At 40.8% G+C, this 16,220-nt stretch overlaps 3 protein-coding genes across 3 annotated transcripts; 1 reads left to right on the forward strand and 2 right to left on the reverse strand.

Annotated features, from left to right (window-relative positions):
* Window positions 1-205: 205 nt before the first annotated feature.
* LOC128855889 (complex I intermediate-associated protein 30, mitochondrial) lies at window positions 206-1,488 on the reverse strand. The gene is made up of 3 exons (XM_054091109.1): window positions 874-1,488; window positions 592-777; window positions 206-529 (listed from the first exon to the last, which is right to left on the reverse strand). Exons 1-3 carry the CDS (start codon window positions 1,387-1,389, stop codon window positions 299-301), a joined length of 933 nt encoding a protein of 310 aa, XP_053947084.1. The 5' UTR covers window positions 1,390-1,488; the 3' UTR covers window positions 206-298.
* Window positions 1,489-1,581: 93 nt separating this feature from the next.
* LOC128855888 (dehydrogenase/reductase SDR family protein 7-like) lies at window positions 1,582-3,270 on the forward strand. Its single transcript, XM_054091108.1, has 5 exons — window positions 1,582-1,881; window positions 1,997-2,140; window positions 2,206-2,425; window positions 2,486-2,731; window positions 2,809-3,270. Exons 1-5 carry the CDS (start codon window positions 1,708-1,710, stop codon window positions 3,027-3,029), a joined length of 1,005 nt encoding a protein of 334 aa, XP_053947083.1. The 5' UTR covers window positions 1,582-1,707; the 3' UTR covers window positions 3,030-3,270.
* LOC128855887 (probable cardiolipin synthase (CMP-forming)) lies at window positions 3,219-5,318 on the reverse strand. Its single transcript, XM_054091107.1, has 5 exons — window positions 5,128-5,318; window positions 4,340-4,976; window positions 4,053-4,268; window positions 3,856-3,991; window positions 3,219-3,792 (listed from the first exon to the last, which is right to left on the reverse strand). The coding sequence occupies exons 2-5, from the start codon at window positions 4,871-4,873 to the stop codon at window positions 3,671-3,673; spliced, it is 1,008 nt and encodes a 335-aa protein (XP_053947082.1). The 5' UTR covers window positions 4,874-4,976; window positions 5,128-5,318; the 3' UTR covers window positions 3,219-3,670.
* Window positions 5,319-16,220: the final 10,902 nt, after the last annotated feature.

The raw sequence follows: 16,220 nt of genomic DNA on the forward strand, positions 1-16,220 counted from the left end.
TTGTTTATGGCACTTTGGATAATTTCGCCCACAAGAAAATTCGCACCGTTACATGTGATAAAATAAACACTAATGCTTTGTCATAACTATAAGGATCTCCTTTTAATTTATTGTACCAGGTAATGCGTCGTTGAATCTAGAATAAATTTGCTCCAAAAGTTCAATTTCGAAAAAATGGCACATAGGATAATATTACGCAAAGTAATTGTATAACAAACAAAAACTTTATTGCAAATTTATCTAAATAAATTATATAATAACATATAATTATTCCCTAGCATTGTTTGTTGTTGTGTCCTTAGGTCGCTACAATGTATTTATCGGTTTTATACATTTCATAGGCAAATTCTTCCCGATGATCTGGGTCGTATTCCAATCCAACATAGTCGATTTCTAGTCTAAAAACACCATCCATATTGTTTTTCGCGGCCACTGAAAACCCGAAATGCGTAACATGATCTAAACGAATCGGGCCTTGTCGATCTTGTATGCGTCCTTTCGATGATAGAAAGAACTTAGAAAAGGGGATCTAAAACGATGTTTTCTTATATGCAATTCTCAATAAATAAATATAGAGTATGAGCTTATTACCTTTACGAATTGCCAATGTGGCCCACCACGCGTATATAGCACGTAATGATATACATCATTCCACATCAGGTCGAAGTAGCCTTCGGTGTGAAGATTAATAAGATAACTACGTCCATCTCCACGTACTTTCATAACTAAGGTATTGTACTGTGTCCAGTCGTATGTTGACTCACGCTTGAAAGAGCGCTAAAGTGGAAAAATCTTAAGTTATACATATATGCATTTTTACAGTTATAATTACGTATGTTTATATAAAATATTTATTTAAAAACATTTCATTACCCGCACTCGTTTTGTACGCATATTCGCATAGCCGGTTCGTTTCACAATACCATCCTTCACTTGCTCCGAGTTTACATTTCCATGGAAGAGTCCAGCACCAGCTTCACTCAGTTCTAGCGACGCTGTACTTTTGCCCTCCCGATGATCAGCATCCGTCGTGACCACCCATTTGTCTAGCGCATTCTCCGCTTTGAAATTGAACACTACATCGATTTCGCCTGGCCGATATACTAATATCGGATCAGTCTCGAGCTTCTCTTTCATTTCTTCCTTCCATAATTTTATTTCTTCTTTTAGTTCACGAAGGCCTTCGACGATCAGTTCCTTCTTGGAAGGTAGTGGCAGTTGGGTTTTATAACCAGATTTCTTCTCTCTCTCCCAGAATGTTGCACGGACTGCACTTGTGTGTATGAAGTGGGGACTTTGAGCAAGATTTTGAAATTGAAGCGCTGATTGATATACGGAGCCGACTGCGCTACCAATACATCGGTGTGTACAGCGCAGTAGAATACTCATTTTTTCTGGTATCTGCCTTCCAAACCACACACTTTCGTCGAGAAAATTTTCCAAATACTCTGCATAACCACAGTCAATTTTCTCCCCCCAAAATGTCAAAATCAGCTGCTGTACAACGAACTAGAGGAACGCGAATGACACTTCAAAACAGATTGCTAACAAAATAGACGCGAATTTTACTTGAAAGCGGACGAAAAGAAATCGGCAATAGATATGCTAAATCAATGTGTGCAGAACCAGGTACTGCATTTATTAAGGTGGAGAGCAAAGTACATTAGATAATTAGAAGTTGAACAAGTCGGTGAAAATAGCAAAGCGATGACTCTGGATGTTGAGGGAAAATGTGCAGCACCAGGAGCCAGTGGTAGTGACTGGAGTTCGTTGTATTTCATTCTAGGCGCTGTTTTGATGCCGGTGGCGCTGCCTTTCGTCGTCTTCGAATGCTATTACCGCCTGAGAGTCAAAAAGTATCGCAATGAACTGGCAGGGAAGGTAATATATCCACGTTCTAGTTACCTATCATTGATGATACGTATGTATATCTATGTATAAAACTAGAAATAAATATTTGTGTTTTTTGTTTTGGTTTTTGCGCTGCCTTCAATAGGTTGTCTTAATAACAGGCGCTAGCTCTGGCTTGGGCGAAGCTTTGGCCCACACATTCTACAAATCTGGATGCAAAGTAATACTGGCTGCACGACGCGTGGAAGAATTGGAGCGCGTAAAACGGGACTTGTTAGCATTAGATGCGGTAATTGATTTTTTTTGCACTTGTAAGTTTGCTTCTAAATATTTTTCGTTCACACTTTACAACAGAGCGCAGTGACATATCCACCGGTCGTCTTACCATTGGATTTAGCCGAGTTAAAAGAAATACCAGACTTTGGACGAAACGCGCTTAGCGTATATAATAAAATCGACATACTTATCAACAATGGTGGTATTAGTGTGCGTGCAACGGCCATTTCTTCTGCTGTGGATGTTGATTTGAAGGTGATGGTAGTTAATTACTTCGGCTCAGTGGCTCTTACTAAAGGTAACCTATTTGAGGTAGTGTTTGTTGTTTTGCCACTTATGTGTGTGTATTAATATATAGCAATATTGCCTTCGATGTTGAAACAAAAGAATGGACATATTTGTTTCATAAGTTCCGTGCAAGGAAAATTTGCTTTGCCCTATCGCTCGGCGTATTCAGCTTCGAAGCATGCCTTACAAGCATTTACCGACTCGTTGCGTTCCGAGATAGCTGACAAAGGTGTACAGGTGACATGCATTAGCCCGGGATATATTCGCACTCAACTGTCGGTGAATGCGCTTACAGGCAGTGGAAAAACTTATGGAAGTAAGGAAAAACAAATCATACAACAACATCTCGGTGGGGCAACACATTTTTTTCTGTTTTTTATTTTTTAATTCCAGAAATGGATAAAACTACCGCTTCAGGTATGCTGCCGGAAAAAGTAGCCGATCGCATTTTAAATGCTATTGTTGCCCAAGAAAAGGATGTAATGATCTCAGATATACAAGCAAAACTTGCATATTATGTGCGCTATTTATGCCCACCATTGTACTTTTGGATAATTAGTAACCGCGCAAGGAAATTGGAAAGAGCAGAAGCTGCTGAACACAAGAAAGAGTAATAAATTTGAGCAGAAAGGAAACCTACATACGAGTATATTAACGCACCCGCAGTTAAAGCTCTTAATATATTATTATCCTACTTTTGCCTACCACAAAATATATGTATTTATTTGAAATCTGTTTCTTCAAAATACCTCTTTCAGATTTTAGTTGTAGAATGAATTAAAAAAAAAAATAATGCCAGCAAGTCTTTGAAAAAAATAATTTGCAACTTTATTCAATAAATTAAATAAAATATAACTGAAATTTGAATTATTGGTAAGCAGTTATGTAAAGCACTTGGGACTGGCCGTTAGCCCAGCATTTCAAGAGCTTCATTTTTCTTAAGAAACTAAATAAAAGCATTTCCCCGAAAACTAGATAAACAGAAGTGAACTAAGTAGCATAATCGAAAAATAAAATATGTTTAACATCATTGAAAGCTTACCAATTCAAATTAATAGCAACACAACGATTTTGTCAACTCAGTTGTAATGAATCTTACAGCTAAAATTTTTGTTTTCTTGTTATGTTTATAAGGCGTTGCAGCCATGGCAGCAAAACTTTTCGTTTAATTCTGGTATTTTTTGGTTTTGATCATAAAAAATTACGAGTATATACAAATATGTACAACTTCAACTGCCCGACAATGCCAATACTTCTACGAATCATGCGTTTTCTTTCTGATTATCTTAAATGTATTTTTGTTTAATATATAACTTAAAGCAGCGGCTACAGTTGTAGCACCAGTCAAATACCACATCCCGTGCAGCATAGTATGATCTGCAATGGAAGAGTTTTCCCAATTGAGCAACGCATTTTTTTAGCATTTAAAATCGATCTTACCGATATAATTCCATATAGGAGCACCTAAGCTTATGCCAATCGTTGATAATTGCACGCCAGTATTGACCTTACTAATAAATGTGGGCTCCAACTGTGCAGTCGCATATGTTGCATCAAAGTAGCGCGTGAAGGTTTTCTACAACATAAACATAACATTTAGTACGAATATTTTCACTTATGAAAAGAGAATAACTAACTGGTGGTGGCAAGCTGATATAACGTATGACAAAACCAGCAGCTAGTAGGAAGACATCACGAAAGAGCACCGTGCCCGCCAGCCACCATGGCAGCAATTCGCCAAAACCCATTGATATGACTAACGATCCAATGAGTAGTTTATCTGCCATTGGATCTAGGAACGAACCCGCCTTACTCGCTTGATTAGGCCACCTTCTAGCGATCTGCCCATCCAACTTTAAATAGAAAATTTGTATGTATATTTTTATCTATTCATCTATGTATATAAAATTGCATTTGTGTTTACCAAATCTGTCACGCCAGCCACCACCAGTAATCCCATTGCTAGCCCATAATCCTGCTGCACTATGACATACCCAATGTATGGTGACAAAAACGCTCTTCCTACAGTCAACAAATTCGGTATGGTCAATATATTTTCATGCTCAATGACCTCTTCCATTCTTTCACGTACGCGTTCTTGTACCTTGTCACGCGCTCCACGTATATCTTCCACCAGCACATTTTTGCGTTCTATAAAACTTTCGCGCTTCTTGTCTATCACATCTTGTAGTAGGTGTCGGCCCTGCAACGTTCGCAAATGCAACGACTTCTTTTTGGCATCAGCATATTGACGTAACCTCGCTATATCCCAATTTCGGTGCTGGTTGAAGTCTAGAAACGAGATGCGTATGAAACCAGTAGCAGCCGCATACCGATTCAAGCAATTGACACCATGCGCAGGCTGTCCGGCGGTACTCAGGCCGATTAAATCTGTAAGATTTTTACTTAGCCTATTGCGCGTGCATTGCACCTGGCGAAATATTGTGGCAGGTAGCATCTTATTGGATTTCGGATAGTATATTCGTTTGTTGCGTTACTGCAGGTTGTGTGCCAAAGTTGTGTATGCAGCCAATTAGTAGACCCAATTAACGTTGATTGCACTAATTGAAGGCATATAAACATAAATAAATATTGCAACTGCTCACTAAATTGTTTGCGATTAAAAACAAATTTTCTTTTGGCAGCAATGTGGCGTTGCGCCCGGCACGTACACTGACCACAGCCACACTGCTTGCGATTGTGTGCGCTTACCATTGGTTAATGTTGCTTGGCGCTATTGCACGAAGACAAAATTTCAAAAGGAAATTGTTTAATTTTTTGCGTGTTTCCTAATTTATCTGCTGCTACAAAACAAACAAACAAAAAATGCCGAAAACTTACAGTTTTCGACAGCTCAACGGCACTGCCAATATTATCTATGCTGTCAATATGATATGGATGATAATCTGTATCTCCTTCATACAACCTTTCGCGATCTTTGCGTAATTCGACATTTCCTTTAATAGAATTCGCTACAGGGTTGCTTTGGATACAATAGCTTTTTCTTGCAGTTATGGACATATATACCCATAACAACTGCAATGTATAATTAAAAAAAAAACCGATTATATTATGTATATAATAACGGAAGATTTTAGGTATTTTGATTAGATATACTGAAATGCCGTATATAAACAACAAAAATAGATGGTCGTGTCGTGAAAGCAAAAATTAAGCAAGTCGTTGTGTATACAGAGGTTTTTTCGTTGCGAAATCTATTATAAAATTGGAGCTTATTGAAGCGGAAGATGAATAGAATATGGTACCCCATTTATTTTTTTTGTATTTAATTTGATATAATAAAAAACACCACCGATAAAAAATTGCGTAATACAAATGCCCAAAATTTTATTGAAAAAATGTGTGTTCTAACAGTTTTATTCAAGGCGCATTCATTAAAGGTGGGGGCACTAGAACAACAATAATATTTTGTACGTTTGATTGTCAATGTAGAAAAAAAAAATGAATTCGCCTCGCTTCATTATCGGCTGACAGCCACATGGACACGGCGAAAAAAAAAAAAAAACAAATCAGCTACCAACACAACCTTTTATAGATTCGCCTTGGTTTTATTTGAAAACATTTTTTTAGTCACAATAAACTGAACAAAATTCGTTATATAACATAATAATAACAAAGCTATGGTCGGAAAGCCAAAAACAGTGTTGACAAAAGTCTGCATACAATACAAAAATTATATACACTTGTGGACAAAATAATAGGTGTGTGCTGAATCTGTACTGATTTTATGCCCAATAGTGTAATAATTGATATTTATTTTTGATACCGCTACATTTTAATGAAACAAAAGGGAAACTAGAACGTAAGTAAAAAACATTTTTGCGACTCCATTGGTAATTTTGCGTGTTATTGGAAAGTAATGATTGTTTGATTGAATTCGCTTGGCCATAAAAATAGCTATATCAGCATTTTTTCGAAAATACCTTGTTATTTGAAGTGTTATCAAGTATGTTTTGCTGCATTGTTCAATTTGTATTATTTTGACTGGTTCAATAATTATTTAGACTGGGTCGTAAAAGCCAATGCACCGAAGTAGAGCGCCAATTGGTGAAGAAACTTCGTGCGGAAGTGAAAACGTATCGCTACATTGCCAATACATTGGGACGGTCGGAAAACTTTGCTACGAACTCTTTAAAAAAGATGTGTGAGAAAGAAAATCGTGGACGGCCAAGATTGACGGGCCCGACAGAGGATCTCCGTATAGTTCTTATGACCAAAAATAATCCTTTTGTGTCTTCGCGACAAATCGCAGCAGAAATGGGATTGAATATAAGCTCGCGGACAATACGACGACGCGTAGTGGACGCTAATCTACCAGGACGAAAAGCTAGAAGAGTTCTACTTCTACGAAAGGTGCACATACAGAGAAGAAAAGCATTTGCTAATGAGCACAGAAATTGGTGTGGTTCTACTGGAGAAAAAAAATGGCGAAATATTTTATTTAGTGACGAAGTAAAGATGAATTTATACGGTAATGATAAAAGAAGTGTACGCCACCCGAAAGGCAAATAATTTGCGTCTTAGTATATCAAAAAGACCATTAAGCATGGAGGCGGAAACATATTGGTGTGGGGATGTTTCTCTTGGCAGGGTGTTTGTCCTTTATTTTGGATAAAAGACACAATGACCGCGGTTGATTATAGGGATATTTTGCAAAATGTTATGCTTCCATATGCAGAAGAAAACATGCCTTTGAGATGGTGTTATCAGCAAGATAATGACCCCAAACATACCTCGAGGTTGGTGTCGGAGTGGCTAAGAAATGCAAACATAAGTTGTATGCAATGGCCAAGTCAATCAACCGATCTCAATCTTGAGAACTTGTGGAGTGATTTGAAGAGGAGACTGGCAGACTTTGCATTCCAAAACAAGGAGCAATTGTGGCAGAAAACCAAGGAAATATGGGATGCTACGCCTTTAGAAACCTGCTGATCTGTCTTTTTGTTTTTTTGTCATATAATACTTCACACCTATTATTTTGACCAATGGTAGTGATTGTAAAAAGTAAAATGAATTTCAATTTCACTAAAACAATAAAAAAAACTCTTGTCTTTACAATTTTTTGAATGTTATTAAAAAAAACTTTGTTACACCTATTATTTTGTCCACAAGTGTATATATAACGAAGCTTTTTGATGGCAGAAATACACTCGGAGATTTGCCATAGCCTGCCGATGGGCGACCGCTATTAGAAAAATGTGTTTTTTTTTTTTATTAATTTTGGTTTCACAGAGATTCGAACCAACGTTCTCTCTGTGAATTCCGAATGGTAATCACGCAAATCACGCAATTACTCAAACCTAGAAACTGTTATTTTTAAGTATTTAGTTGGCCCACATCAGATTCGCCGATCTAAACAAGGTTATGTTGCTAAAATAACAGTTTTTGAAAAGGTAAAGCCGACCATTCTGATACTTCAAAACCACCTCCACAGTGGGGCCTTTTTATATCCTGCCACAGAGCATAATAGAATGCTTTGCAAGCTATTTCTGTTGCCATGGCAATACAGAGGCTACATTGGTAAACAAACTATCGACATCCAACCAATGGCATTCATCGAGAGTCAATGAGAAAATCTGGTTTTTATCTTAAACTCTTTCAAGGCAGAAATATATTCCAAGATTTGTCATTGTCTACGGTGGGCGACGGCTGTTGTCGGTGGAAAAATACTTTCTCTATCATTTGATGTTGCATGTCCACAGCGGGATTTTAGACCTGACCTACCGAATGGTAATCACGCTAAAACTCTCTTGACTTAGGTGGCAACCATGGAACCAGTATTAATACCGTCAATGTAATATATGAAGCTATTAATTAATATGCAGGAGGAGCTATTAATTAATGGAGGATGGTTCCATGTGTAGAAGTCCACGCAAGTGGGGAAAGTTACTGATCGCCATTCACTTGGGAATGGCCAGGACGATTCTTCTGCATATGGTTCAAGCAGCTCACAACGGCCGGGATTAGCCCACGTATCCTCTGGGTAGCTTCCGAACACCCGTTCGGGAGTGAGCTAACGTGAGAAGGCGAAACATTCCAGGATAGCTGGTTGTGCGTTGGGTTTGGGACCCGCCACTTAAAAATCCCCCCCAAAGAAAACTTTAAAAAAGCCTCCGATGAGACCTCCCTATACTGATGACGACCCCTGCAAACGAACTAAGGACTATGATTTGAGGGCATGCACCTGGAATGTCCGGTCCCTTAATGGGGAAGGTGCCTCTGCCCGGCTGGTTGATGTCCTCGTGAGAGTAAAGGCTGACATCACTGCCATCCAAGAGATGCGATGGACGGGGCAAGGAAAGAAAACCATAGAACCTTGCGACGTCTACTACAGCTGCCATGTAAAGGAGCGCAAATTCGGTGTCGGATTTGTTGTGGGAGAGAGACTTCGTCGCCAAGTACTGTCGTTCACTCCGGTGGACGAGCGTCTCGCAACAATCCGCATCAAAACCCGTTTTTTTAACATATCGCTAATTTGCGCCCACGCCCCGACGGAAGAGAAGGACGATGCGACCAAAGATTCTTTCTATGAGCGCCTGGAACGTTCCTATGAGCGCTGCCCCCGCCACGACATAAAAATCGTGCTTGGCGACTTCAACGCGAGGGTGGGCAAGGAGGGAATTTTTGGTCCCACAGTCGGAAAATTCAGCCTGCACAACGAAACATCCGGTAACGGACAGAGGCTGATCGACTTCGCCGGGGCCCGAAACATGGTAGTCTGCAGCACCAGATTCCAGCATAAGAAGATTCACCAAGCCACCTGGCTGTCTTCTGATCGAAAAACACGAAACCAGATCGATCATGTTGTGATAGATGGAAGACACGCTTCTAGTGTATTAGATGTACGTACGATCCGAGGACCCAACATCGACGCGGATCACTACCTTGTTGCAGCCAAACTGCGCACACGCCTCTGTGCAGCAAAAAACGTGCATCTACCTACGCAAAGAATGTTCGACATCGAAAAGCTGCAATCACAACAGACAGCCAGAAGATTCGCCACTCGACTCTCACTCCTGCTCTCAGAGAGTACTGCCCAACAAACCGGCATCCACGAACAATGGAGCAACATTTCTCGTTCTCTACGTACCGCCGCCGAAGAAGAAATCGGATTCCGGCGAGCCCGAAAAAACAATTGGTACGACGAGGAATGTCATGCTGCCTCAGAAAGAAAGGATGCCGCCTATAGAGCCACGCTGATCGGGCGCAACGCGAGCCATGTGGGATCACTACAGAGAGCTAAAAAAGGAAGAGAGAAACGAAATAAGAAACGAGAGGCCGAAATACGTGAGTGCGAAGAGCTTGAGATGCTGGCCAACAGGAACAACGCCCTAAAATTCTAGCAGAAAGTTCGGCGCCTTACAGAAGGTTTTAAGACCGGGGCGAACTGGTGACTGACGTACAGAGCAATCTTAAATTATGGAGGGAACACTTCTCGAACCTGTTAAACAGTGACAGCTGCGCATGTCACAGAGAATGTGAAGATCCCGATACCCCAATCGTTGATGACGGAATTGTCGTTCCGCTACCCGACCATGACGAGGTGAAAATAGCAATATCGCGGCTAAAGAACAACAAAGCCGCGGGCGCCGACGGACTGCCGGCTGAGCTATTCAAACATGGCGGCGAGGAGCTGATAAGGTGCATGCATCAGCTCCTATGCAAAATATGGTCGGATGAAAGCATGCCTGCCGATTGGAATTTAAGTGTGCTCTGCCCAATCCATAAGAATGGCGATCCTGCAATCTGTGCCAATTACCGTGGGATTAGTCTTCTAAATATCGCCTATAAGGTTCTAGCGAGCGTATTGTGTGAAAGGCTGAAGCCCACCGTCAACCAACTGATTGGACCTTATCAGTGTGGCTTTAGACCTGGAAAGTTTACCATCGCCCAAATATTTACAATACGCCAAATCTTGGAAAAGACCCACGAAAGGAGAATCGACACACACCATCTTTTCGTCGATTTCAAAGCTGCATTCGACAGTACGAAGAGGAGTTATCTGTATGCCGCGATGTCTGAATTTGGTATCCCCACAAAACTAATACGGCTTTGCAAGATGACGTTGCTCAACACCAGCAGCGCCGTCAGAATTGGGATGGACCTTTCCGAGCCGTTTGATACCAAACGAGGTTTCAGACAGGGTGACTCGCTGTCGTGTGACTTCTTTAACCTGATGTTGGAGAGCAACGTACGAGCCGCAGAACTTAATCGCTCAGGCAGAATATTTTATAAGAGCGTACAATTGTTATCATCGGTCTTAACAACCGCGCTGTTAGTTCTGCCTTCTCCAAACTGGATAAAGAGGCAAAGCGAATGGGTTTGGTGGTGAACGAGCACAAAAGAAGTACCTCCTGTCTTCAAACAAACAGTCGGCGCACTCGCGTATCGGCACCCACGCCACTGTAGACAGTTATAATTTCGAGGTTGTAAAAGACTTCGTCTATTTAGGAACCAGCATTAACAATGTCAGCCTTGAAATCCAACGTAGAATCTCTCTTGCCAACAAGTGCTACTTTGGACTAAGTAGGCAACTGAGCAGCCAAGTCCTCTCTCGACGAGCAAAACTAACACTCTACAAGACTCTCATCATGCCCGTCCTAACGTATGGCGCAGAAGCTTGGACGATGACAACATCCGATGAAGCGACGCTTGGAGTATTCGAGAGAAAGATTCTGCGTAAGATTTTTGGACCTTTGCACGTTGGCAACAGCGAATATCGCAGACGATGGAACGATGAGCTGTATGAGCTTTACGACGACATAGACATAGCGCAGCGAATAAAGATCCAGCGGCTTCGTTGGCTGGGTCATGTCATCCGAATGGATACAAACGCTCCGGCTTTGAAAGTATTCGATGCGGTACCAGCTGGTGGTAGCAGAGGAAGAGGGCGGCCTCCTCTGCGTTGGAAAGATCAGGTGGAGAAGGACTTGGTGTGTCCAACTGGCGCCGGTTAGCACGAGAAAGAAACGACTGGCGCGCTTTGTTAAACTCGGCCAAAATCGCGTAAGCGGTTATAGCGCCAATTAAGAAGAAGAATTAATATATGAATACTATACAAGGATCCTTCTTCTCAACAAGTGCTACTTTGGTTTTAGTAGGCCGAGCAGAGAGCAGTAAAGTCTTCCCTCTATGAACAAAATCTACAATTTAAGTTCTTTATCATGAGCGTCCTTATGTATGGTGCAGAGCTTGGCCGATAATCTTTAGCTCTGTTGGCTAGGCCAAGTCTTAAGAATGCATATTAAAGTTATAGCTCAGGGAGGATTCGATGTGTTACCTGCTGGCGGCAGTTAAGGAAGTGGGTGGTTGCCTATGCGTTGGGAAGACCAAGTGGAGAAGAAGTCAAATGATCTGCCCTTAAAATTTATAAATTGACGGGGAGTGGCGTGAAAAAAATGGCTGACGCACTTTGTTGAAATCAGTCAAAATCGCTTAGGGGGCTACTGCATTAATCAAGAAGAACAAAATTTGCGACTATTCAAGATAAAAGAAGACGAAAAACTTTACATCGCTAGTTTTTTGCAAGAGTGTCTTGATCCAAATGTTAATTAACTGTGCCTCTCTAAGTAAAAATGATGAAATATTTTCGACTAATGACTGTGTATTTTCAAGAAGAGCTGGCAGTCATTTCTGCATACTTATCCAACTTTTTTTTTTTGGATTATGACACCTTTGCAGCTAATAAGCAATACGTATTTAAAAATTTTGGAGAATGACCATTGCACCGTTCACTCTTCAGCAAATGTTTACATCTTCAAAACCATTTTATTAAAATCTACCAACTTGGCGGCTCACATATCTTTTGATCTCAGGCCACTACGTTTGCCATCTTAGAAGGACTCTTGATCTCTTCTAACGCCTTAATTTTTTCCGCTACAATTTCGAATATTTCTCATATTCTTGCATCATTGAACCCATTTTTAACGGAATATTAAATACAAACTCGTTGCTGCAAACTCATCCATTTTTAAAACCGTAAAAGACCGAAAACGCATGCAGAGGTAGATTAACTCAAGACGGCGAGACTTTTACAAATCGCACCCTAAATACAAAAGGGTCACAACTCAAAATTTTCCACACTCGAGCTTGACTTGTTTACAGTAGCACAGAAAACAAACTATGTGACATATCACGCTGAAATTTGCCATGTAAGCTTATAACAGTACTGCCAAAAAACAAAAAATTTATTTTTGCCATATGTCATCCGCGTACCGTTTTATTGATAACGTCTCGTTCATATTTGAGCAGAAGGTACATTTTGAGTTGTGACCCTTTTGTATTTAGGGTGCGAAATGTCAAGAAATTTTTGATGGGAGGGCTAAACTCAAATGTAGCCAATTTTTTTTCTTCTTACCTTCACCGTCCTTGGTGAACCATTGCTGGATTCACAATCTTTCACCATCTGTCTCTATCTAGGACTAACTCCTTCCAGCGCCGCACGTTTAGCTTTTCAAGTTCAACTTCCACGCCTTTGAGCCATCTCTTTCTGGGGCGTCCTCTTCTTCGGGCTCCAACAGGGCGTAATTCAACTGCTTTTCGAGTTATTCTCTCCTTGGGTATTCTAAACACGTGTCCAAGTCATCTTATCCTTTGAGATTTTATAAATCTTATCACAGTTTCGTGTTTTGCTAAAAGTTCCAGCTCATGATTATATCTACCTCGATAGGTACCATCTGGCAGTTTTCAGATCCATATATTTTTCGTTATATTTTTCTTTCAAATACGATTAGCTGATTAATGTCAGTTTTTAGCGTCCATAGTTCGCAACCAAGATAAGCATGGGGCAGATCAAGGTTTTGTACGAGGGTGATTCAAAAAGAACCCGTGTTTGATGACAGAGGGCGCTTCAAAGCAAAGTTGGTATTAGCATCGTGTACTGGAATCTAAACAGCAAAACAAATTTTCGACTGATTGTTAGGTCAGTTTGGATTTGGTAGCTGTTCGAGTAAGACGTGTTTCGTGATTGTCGGTCAGATGGAAAAAGAGCATTATCGTTCGTAAGCAACAACAAGCGGATGCGGCTGTTAGCTTCGAAGCAGTGTTTGGAGCAATTTAAGGGAGATCCGAAGAAATTTTTGCGTCGAGTTGTCTCCATTGAGGAAATCTTACACACCAGAAATCAAGCAACAATCAAAACAATGGATTTCTCCCGGTAAATTTGCTCCAAAGAAGGCGAAGACAGTCCCATCGGCCGGAAAGTTCATGGCGACGATTTTTTGGGATGTGAACGGCGTGAACCGCTTTCACAAAAAATTGAGGGAGACATAGCCGCATTTGGCCGTAAAGAAGGTGCTGTTTCACGACGATAAAGCACAAGCCCATTCATCCGGAGTTGCCATACTGCGTGAATTGTGTTATGTATTGCTGCCGTACGACCCCTGCTCACTCGATCTGGCTCCCTGCGACTTTTTCTTGTTCCATAATATGAAGAAATGGCTCGCGGGGGAAAAATATAGTTCAAACGAGGAGGTCATCGCCAAAACAGATGCGTATTTTGGAGAGTTCGACCAATCCTATTTTTTGGAGGGGTTAAAAGAATTGCCGGACCATTGGGAGAAGTGTATCTTTATAAAAGGGGACTAAGTTGAAAAATAAACACAATTTTTTGAAAAAAAAATGGTGTGTTCATTTCTAACGCGGGTACTTATTGAACCTCCCTCGTATATCCTTAACTATTGGTCGCGAGATAATAATTTAGTCTTAAGCAGCTTCACATAAGAAAAGGAATACTTTTTTGATGCTAAAACTCGATCATTTATTGTCAATGATGTACTCTTATTGGCTGATATTTTGATACCCAGATAGGTAAATTCTTGTACACTCTCGAATGCATCCGATCAGCAGGTCATCACGCCTTAAACTGGAGCTGGATCGGATTATAATTAAAATAGTTACAATTTGGTAATTCGTCGTTATATGAATTCCACTTGGAGCAAAATATAGGGACTCTAAGCGGAAGAATCACTAACTCTCAAGAAATTAATCTTGAAGTTAACAAACTGGAGAACGCAATAGCGGCAGCCTTTGAAAACAGTTGCGAACTGGTTACGAAAAAGCATGCCAGGAATGGTCCTTGGTCGAGTAAGGAGTTAAAAGTTCTTCAGAGGAAAGCCCGTCAGCTCTTGAATAGTGCCAAGGCAACCGATCAAATAGACAGACTAATCATAACGTGGGCTCTCAATATGCTGAGGAGTATAACGACAATCTTTGAAACTGGGCCAAAAATTTTATGTGTTAAGTCAACAAAAGGTGGGGCGTTTTATCACCGCTCCTTTGGCTATCGATCATTGACGAGCTCCTACAGACTCTCGATGATCTCGGATACGAAGTTCAGGGCTTTACTGACGATTTAGTCATCATGGGTAGAGGCAAATTTGACTCTACTCTACATTACGCAAAACTGGTGTCGGGAGAAAGGGCTTTCGTTAAATCCGAAAAAAACATGTGTGGCACCTTTCACCCGAAGAAGGAAATTAAGTCTAGAGACCCTTAAACTAGGGGACGTCGACTTAACTCTATCTGGGGACATGAAATATCTGGGAGTATTCCTTGATAAAACCTTGACCTGGAAAAACCACTTCTAGTACATCACAAATACAGCCTTGAGAGCAATGTGCATATGCCGACGGATTTACCGTAAGACATGGGGTCAGCGGCCAAAGATGATGGCATGGAAACAATAATAGTGCCAAGGATCACCTATGCCTCTGTATGTTGGCCAAAAGTAGACCAAACTAAGATTCAGATAACACTTAAAAAGGTATACAGAATATCCTATCTGAACGGGAGCAATGCGATCATGCACCACGGACAAACTCTCTCACTATCACCCAGCGCAAAGTACTTAGGGGTATTTCTGGACTCGAAACTAAGTTGGAAATTAAATGTTGAAGAACTAGTAAGGAAGGCAGCAATTGCTTTATATGCCTGTAAAAGTATGCTTGGCAGAAGATGGGGTCTTCAACCTAAGCATACATTATGGCTGTATAAGGCGGTTATACGACCTATTTTATCGTATGGCTCGGTAGTTTGGTGGAAAGCTCTAGGGAGAGAGTACAATACCAAATTACTCAGCAGAATAAAAAGATCAGCCTGTGCAATAACGGTCGGTGCAATCAGATCATGTCCTAGAGAGGCTCTCAATGCACTGACACACGTTATTTCAATAGACCTTCATATTAAGAAGACAGAAGAGAAAAAACGTATGGTCATGCTAGTCTATTATTGCGACAAACTCAGTTAACCTCGGAGAGGACTGACTACATCGTCCCGACTGTAACTTTCAACAGGAATCTTGCCACTCTCTTTCCATCTAAGGAAGAATGGAATAAGGGACTCTCTCTAAATAACTTCGACACTACAGTCTATACAGATGGCAGTAAAATGGATTGGGGTGTTGGAGCTGGTATATATTCTTATAGACTTGGAATTGAAAAATCTGTGCGTCTCCCTAATACCAACAGTGTCTTCCAGGCGGAAGTACTGGCAATTGGGGAAGTTTGTAGGCTACTAATCACGAATTTCTCTTTTAAGGACAGTATCGCTATTCTATCGGATAGCCAAGCTGCAATCCATGCACTGTACTCAGCTACAACAACCTCTAAAGTGGGGGAGCAAAGCAGGAATAGCCTCACCACCTTGAGTGAAAACCATAAAGTGACCTTAAATTGGGTCCCGGGACACCGGAACATAGAAGGTAAAGAAAAAGCCGATGAACTGGCAGGAGGGGGATCTGCCATGAATAACGTTCTTGCAGTACCGGTATTCACACCATTAGGTGC

Source organism: Anastrepha ludens, chromosome 2 (assembly GCF_028408465.1).
Source record: "Anastrepha ludens isolate Willacy chromosome 2, idAnaLude1.1, whole genome shotgun sequence".
Classification (NCBI taxonomy): Eukaryota; Metazoa; Arthropoda; class Insecta; order Diptera; family Tephritidae; genus Anastrepha; species Anastrepha ludens.